At 44.2% G+C, this 7912-nt stretch overlaps 1 protein-coding gene across 1 annotated transcript; it reads left to right on the top strand.

The window, feature by feature from the left end:
- Nucleotides 1-5901: 5901 nt before the first annotated feature.
- Nucleotides 5902-6804, top strand: LOC147958500 (uncharacterized). Its single transcript, XM_087536146.1, has 2 exons — nucleotides 5902-6163; nucleotides 6245-6804. The coding sequence occupies exons 1-2, from the start codon at nucleotides 5902-5904 to the stop codon at nucleotides 6802-6804; spliced, it is 822 nt and encodes a 273-aa protein (XP_087392272.1).
- The last annotated feature ends 1108 nt before the right edge of the window (nucleotides 6805-7912 follow it).

The raw sequence follows: 7912 nt of genomic DNA, 5'->3' as shown, positions 1-7912 counted from the left end.
AGAACATGTTGGACGATTTGCGAAGACGGATGACCTAATCGAGTGTGCCACCTTGAAGGAGATATCTTGGTGGCGCCGAAAGCTTGTCTGCCCGGGATTAAAGAAGCTGGTGATAGGGGATAGAGACCGGCTCTACACCTTCCTTGGAGGAGGGTGTTCCTCGTTGCCTTGTCCTTGATGAAAAAGAAGCAAGGCTGAGTTTCAAGAAACACATGATTATCTTGAGACAAACGATTGGCAGAAACAAGATTCTTCATGGCTTTAGGAGAATAAAGGACATATTTTAGATAAAGATTGCGAATGGGAGTACGAATATAAGCTTGACCAACATGAGTAATTTTCATACCTTACCCGTTGCGCATGTTCACTTGGTCATGGCTGATACGTCTCCAACGTATCTATAATTTATGAAGTATTCATGCTGCTATATTATCATTCTTGGATATTTTACAATCATTTTATAGCAACTTTATAACATTTTTTGGGACTAACCTAATGACCTAGTGCCCAATACCATTTGCTTGTTTATTACATCACAAGAAATCAATATCAAATGGAGTCCAAACACCGTGAAACATTTTGTGGATTTTTTATGGACCAAAAGACCACCAATGGGCCAGAGCAGCACCTGGGGGGTGCCCCGAGGGGGGCACTGCCCACCAGGGCACACTCAGGTGGGTTGTGCCCACCTCGGTGGCCTCCCACACCCCCTCTTTACCCTATAAATTCCCAAAAATTCCAGAAACCCTTGGGGTTAACCTAGATCAGAAGTTCCGCTGCCGCAAGGCTCTGTAGCCACCGAAAACCAATCTAGACCCTGTTCCGGCACCCTGCCGGAGGGGGGAATCATTTCCGGTGGCCATCTTCATCATCCCGGCAGCCACCACGATGAGGAGGGAGTAGTCCACCCTCGGGGCTGAGGGTTTGTACCAGTAGCTATATGTTTAATCTCTCTCTCTCTCTCTCGTGTTCTTGAGATGCTACGATCTTGATGTATCGTGGACTTTGTTAATATAGTCAGATCATATGGTGTTTTCCCCTCTCTATCTTGTTGTGATGAATTGAGTTTTTTCCTTTGAGAATTCGTTGTTATTGGATTGAATACTTTTATGGATTTGATAACACTTGATATAAGTCTTACAATTGAATACTCATGGTGACAATGGGGTATCGTATTGATTCACTTGATATATGTTTTGGCACTCAACTCGCGGATTCCCGAGGTGACATTGGGGTAATCCATGCATAGGGGTTGATGCATGTTCTTGTCTTTGTTTCTCCGGTAGAAATCTTGTGGCACTCTTTAAAGTTCTTTGTGTTGGATTGAGTATTATGAATATGAATTTGCTTTGGTGTTATTTTCGTACGAACTCGAGGATAGATCGAACGGAAAGAATAGCTTTGTGTTATTTTAGTACGAACTCTTGAATATATAGATCGAATGGAAAGAATAGCTTTGAGGTGCTTTCGTATCCTATAAACAATTCAGTCTTATGTTCTCTTCTAGATAAGAACTTTGGAGTGATTCTTCGTTGCATGTTGAGGGACGGTTATATGATCAAATTATATTAGCATTGTTGTGATGTTGCACTAGTGAAAGTACGGACCCTAGACATCATTTTCAAGCATTGCAATATCGTTTTTGTGCCCGTTTACTATTTGCTACCTTGCTATTTTTATTTATTCATATTATAAAAATATATTTCTACCATTCATATTACACTTTTATCACCATCTCTTCGCCGAACTGGTGCACCTATATAATTTGCCATTGTATGAGGTGTGCTGGGACACAAGAGACTTTTTATTATTTGGTTGCAGGGTTGTTTGAGAGAGACCATCTTCATCCTACGCCTCTCACGGACTGATAAATCTTAGGTCATCCACTTGAGGAAAAATTGCTACTATCCTACAAAACTCTGCACTTGGAGGCCCAACACGTATCTACAAGAATAAAGTTGCGTAGTAGACATCAATGACCATTGTACCTCTCCCTCATGGTGAGTTTGTCCAGCCCGCCGGTGATGTGGTTGGTGGCGCCAGTGTCGACGTACCAGTTGGTGTCGACGCCATAGGATGAGTTGGACACGGCGCTTGCACACTTCTCCTTAGCGAATGCGATGTCAAAGCGCCGGCAGCACTTGATAGTCGTGTGGTTTGGCTTCTTGCAGATCTCATAGAAGACCTCTGGGAGATCGTCGTGGCCACCGCCTCCCGCATGGCCACGGCCACCATGACCATTGCCGTTGCCACGGCCGTCGTTGCCTCCATTGCCGCGGCCACCAGCATGGCCACGGCCACCTCCGTTCCTGCCGCAGCCTCCACGAATGTAGCCACCACGGCCGCCGCGAGAGGCAGCGTTGGCGGAGGAGTGGGATGACGATGAGTTTCCCTTGAACATGGCGAGGCGGCTCTCGAAGCTGATCAGCTGAGAGTAGAACTTGTTGGGCTTGTTGGGGATGGTCCTGGTGCAGACGGAGGAGACGGAGGACATGTAGTCGAAGTCGAGTCCGGCGAGGATGTACGACACCATGTCGTCATCGATGAGCAGCTCGCCAATGGCAGCCATCTCATCGCCAAGGGCCTTCATGCGGCCAAGGTACTCGGCGATGGTGGAAGTCCCCTTCTTGGTGGTGGAGAGGGCGATCCTCTTGTTGACGATGGCCGCCTGCGTCTGGGAGATGAATATCTCCGTGATTGCAGTCCATGCTGCTAACGCCGTAGTGTAGTTTGCAATCTGAACCATCACCGGGAGTGAGATGGAATTGAACAAAAAGATTAAAACCTGAGAATCTTGTGCCCTGTCGATCTCATATGCTGGGTTGGGCACGTCAGTGGGCTTGCCGTCCTTGTCAGCAAGCTTGGGCGCTGGAATCTCTCTCTCTCTCTCTCTCTCTCTGGATCGAGGTAGGAGACTCACTTGGCACCGCGAGTGGTGGCTAGGGCTTGCGCATGCCAGACATTGTAGTTGGAGTGATGGAGTTTTTCGGCTATGGGGATGAGGACGGATGCGGCGGCGGCGGTGCTCGAAGAAGCGTTGGCGGCGCAAAGAGGATGTGATAGAGGAGAATGGCTCTGAATACCATGTAAAATAGCGTGAAGCGTATGTATCTGCAGAGACGCGCTGCGTGTTTATATAAACAGAGATTACAGAGTTAGTTGTCAGGTTGTTGCTAGATTGATCTCCAAGTCATAATCTATACAGGATATATGAGATCATCCGCAACAACCCCAACAACTGAGGTTACAACGCAACGCCGACCCTTATCTAGTCGTATGTACGGTTTATACATATACCATACATACAGTTTACATTATACACTTTAACAAGCCAAAGCAGTAGTCTTCTAAATCTTCAAAGACTTCTTGTAGGGACAATAGCCAGACACGAGGCACGTATTTTGGAAGGTCCTTGTATTCTATGAGATTATCCACGAAGTTAAAATCAGACACCAAGGGTTGATATTTCTTGAAATACACTTCCAAAAGAAAATACTTTGTCAGTACATCAATCATAGTATATATATAGCAATATAAGGTCTAAAAACTCAAAATATAGCTGTGGTTCTGCAATACAAATACAGTTTACATATCTATTAATCTGAATTTGGCTCTACGACAATCATGATTAAGGCTCTAGATAATTTCTTTAAAATTGGTTCCTAGTTTCAATTGGCTAGAAAATGTTCTCAAAAAAATTCTTCCTCTATGTGCCTACAAACGCATAATTAGACAATAAAATAATTTCAGACTTGTATTTCCTAGTTCTATCACTACTAGGAAAAGGGCTATAGATGAAATTGACACTAATGGCGCACCAGGCAAGTGATGCGCCACTACTATATACTAATGGCGCACCATGTGCTGGTGCGTCATTAATGTGGAAGACACTAATGACGCACCAGACATATGGTGCGCCACTAGTAACAATTTTTTTTTCATTTTTCCAAACATACTAATGGCGCATCCTAGCAAAGTGCGCCATTACTAGTTCTAACTAGTAATGGCGCACCACAACCATGGTGTGCCACTACTAACAATTATATATATATATATATATATATATATATATATATATATATATATATATATATATATACAAAACTAGTTATGGCGCACCCTAACTGGTGCGCCATTGATATACCTCTCGATCTGTTTCAAAACTCCCTCTCCATCTGTTCCTTCCTCCCTCGCTCCCACATCGGCGCCCACCACAGCCCCACCCCCTCCGGCGACCTCGCCCTCTCCCCCACCGAGCTTATCTCCCCACCCTAGGTCGAGGAGCCGCAGATCGAGCAGGTCAGGCCCGATCCGCCAGCGGCGCTTCCCCGATCCACGCCGTCTCCAAGGGCCGCCTCCCCTGGTTCGCCGCCTCCCCTTGTCTCTTCCTCCCTCGATCTACTCCGCTGCCCCGGTTCCTTCCGATTCTCGCCGCCGGCTTACTCTTCTCTCCTCTCTCTCTCTCTCGATCTGCAGCACCATAGGGGAGTCATGGACGGGGCAGAGGAACCTCCTTTCTTGATCTGGAGCTGCGTGCCGGCGTTCTTGCAGCGGGGCGGAGGGCTAGGTGGGATTCCGGCGGGCTAACGGCGGCGGCAGAGGCGCAGCACACTCTTCTCTCCTCAAGGTACAAGCCTCTCTCTAGATCCCCATGTATATGCTACAGGTGGAACTTTTTTTACTCATGGATTTGTCCAGCCGAGAGAGAGAGAGTTCGGATCGTGGTTGCTTTTTGATTCATGACTGCTTGTTGATCCAATATTTACTCAAATTAATGTTGTCCAGTATATGTCTGCAATATATGCTAATGGTGGATAATGTTGTCCAGTACGAGCCTCCTCTGTAGCAGAGCTCCGGCTGTGTTGGTAGTCACACCGTGGCACTAGTGTGGCTGAGTTTGTGCTACGGCTACAACCCCTCTTGGTGAGCTCCTCCTTTCCTCTCCATGTTCTCTCTATGATCTAGCCCTAGTTCATGTTTTAGATGCTTTGGTAGTCCTGCTAGTTCTGGCTGTATGTTCCAGATGAGCATCAATTAATTTTGGTGCTCTCTGTGATAGCTATATCTTGATGTAGGGTTGCTAGTTGATGTGCTCTAGGTCATTTGTGATGGCTCTCTGTGGTGGTCATCTTGCTCACTGAACTTGCTGCATACATGCTCCTGTGGGTGCTGTTGGCTATCTAAGTGTGTGTATAATTTAACTTGGGTGATGTTGGCTATCTAAGTGTGTGTGTAATTTAACTTATGCTAGGGTTCTGGGCTGTTAATTTAACTTTGCTGCTCTCTGTATTTGTGGCACTCTAATTGGCTTAGCTATTGGATTTTCTAACTAGTTTTAGTTGCTCAAATGCATATGTACACCTGTGCATTTGTGGTGGCTTTAACTGGGTAAAATCCAATTGGTCTTGGTCATTTGGACAGTGCAAATGATCTGGTCTTGCACTACTGGCTGTTCTGTTTTTGTTGCTGCTGCTGTTTTTCTGCCTATAAGGGCTGAATTTGTTCTACCATGCTGCTAGACATTACTAATGTTTGATTAAATAAGCATGGGAAACATTCAGATGTTAACTTCTTTTATTTCTACCATGCTGCTAGACATTACTAATGGCATGTTCAAGCTTCTTGGCAGCATGTTAATAAATAATATGGCATCTGATTGAATAACTTTAAATGCATGCAAGATTGGATAAGCATGGGGGGAAGCAGCCACCGCTGCTCTGCCTCACCGGAGTACGAGTTGGATGCTTTCAAGTTCTTCAGTATCATACTTTCTTCTTTAGTATCAGCCACAAGGCAGGTATATAAAACGAGAGATCTTCCCTTGACCCATCTCATTATGATAACTCTGTTGTTTGCTATGTCACTCCTTGTCCCAAATTGCAGAGGTTGCCTGACACTTTTATGAAGATGCTGGGTGAAGATCCGCCAGATAATGTGAAGCTCCGACAGGCCGGCAGCGGGGTTCGCAGGCTGTGGGACGTGGACTTGGTGATCGAGGAGGGCCACATGTACATGTGCCGTGGCTGGGAGAAGTTCTACAGTGCCTACGACCTGCAGACCGGGTACTTTCTTCTCTTCAGGTACGACGATGACGCCACAATGCTCATCGTGAAGGTTTTCAACGCGACTATGTGTCGCATGCGCTACACTGACGAAGATGTCAGTGTGTTCTGCCTCTTCTTATTCCTTTACATTTGGCTTTGTCTCACATTGATTGTTAACGGTCATTGTTGCATTTGGACAGCCAATGGGAGCAGAAGCAGCGACACTGGCTACAACCAAAGCAGCAGCGATTATGGCTGTAGCAAAAGCAACATCAATTCTGGCTTTAGCGAAAGCAGCAGCGATTCTGACAACAAGAAGGATGATCCAGACTGGAGTGGGGGAGAAGAGGAGCAGAGTGGGGATGAGGAGCTGCAGGATGACGATGGGCATCAGGCTGAGGATGACCTAGCGCTGGTGGTGGTTGACCAAGGGCAAGAGATGGCGGTGGCTGATCATGGGCAAGAGATGGTGGTGGCTGACCATGGGCAAGAGATGGTGGTGGCTGACCATGGGCAAGAGATGGTGGTGGCTGAGGATGACCTAGCGATGGTCGTTCCCATCCTGCCTGAAGGTGGCCTCGCGATGGTGGTGGTGCCTGACAATGACCACGCACTGGTGGTGGCGCCGGCGATCCCACAGCTGGGCGACATGACCACGCCAATTGTGGTAGAAGACTACATCCCACAGCTGCCTCCACCGCCTCGCCGCTCTTGGCGCATCAGGTTGAGGAAGGATAAGGAGAAGAACAATGAGAATTGAACTATGTCAGGTATGTCAGATCTCCAAAATGATATATATATATATATATATATATATATATATATATATATATACTTAGTTACATATGTTATCTCTAATATGCTTAGTTTCCTATAGGTTAGCTCCAAAATAACTTATGTTAGCACAAAATGATCAAGTTTACATAATAAGCTTATAGTCTTCTTCTTATTCTTCTTCTTTTTTCCAAAATGACATAGGTTAGCTTCATTTTACCTAAGTTAGCTCTAATATGCTAACTTAGAGCTTATATGCTTAGTTTCCTATAGGTTAGCTCCAAAATTACTTATGTTAGCACAAAATGATCAAGTTTACATAATAAGCTTATAGTCTTCTTCTTATTCTTCCAAAATGACATAGGTTAGCTTCATTTTACCTAAGTTGGCTCTAATATGCTAACTTAGAGCTTATATGCTTAGTTCCTATAGGTTAGCTTCAAAATTACTTATGTTAGCACAAAATGATCAAGTTTACATAATAAGCTTATAGTCTTCTTCTTATTCTTCTTCTTTTGCAAAATGACATAGGTTAGCTTCATTTTACCTAAGTTGGCTCTAATATGCTAACTTAGAGCTTATATGCTTAGTCTCCTATAGGTTAGCTCCAAAATTACTTATGTTAGCACAAAATGATCAAGTTTACATAATAAGCTTATAGTCTTCTTCTTATTCTTCTTATTCTTCTTCTTATTCTTCTTCTAGTATTCTTCTAGTGTTCTTCTTCTAGTATTCTTCTAGTCTTCTTCTTCTTCTTCTCTTCTTCTTCTTCTAACTTCTTGTTTATCATTTTACAGATTTGATTTAATTCACGGAAGCTTGCATGGATGGAGTGCTTCTTTTCCATTTGTGTTTTTATTTTGTATCAATGTGAAACTTTTGTGAATTGATGGATAACGGTGTTGGATGAACAATGTGAAACTTTTGTAATATGTAACGATGAAACTATGTGTTGGCTATGTATGTATATATGATGAAACTTGTATGTTGGATATGATTGTTATATGGATGCTTGTTGTATATATATGTGTTGGATATCTCATATGTGAAATAGTGACCTGAGATTAAGAAAAAAACGAAAAAAAATAAAAAAA

This window comes from Triticum urartu, chromosome 7A (assembly GCF_056163025.1).
Source record: "Triticum urartu cultivar PI428250 chromosome 7A, HENAU_Tu73, whole genome shotgun sequence".
In the NCBI taxonomy this organism is placed as follows: Eukaryota; Viridiplantae; Streptophyta; class Magnoliopsida; order Poales; family Poaceae; genus Triticum; species Triticum urartu.
This window is presented reverse-complemented; position numbering and strand designations above follow the sequence as displayed.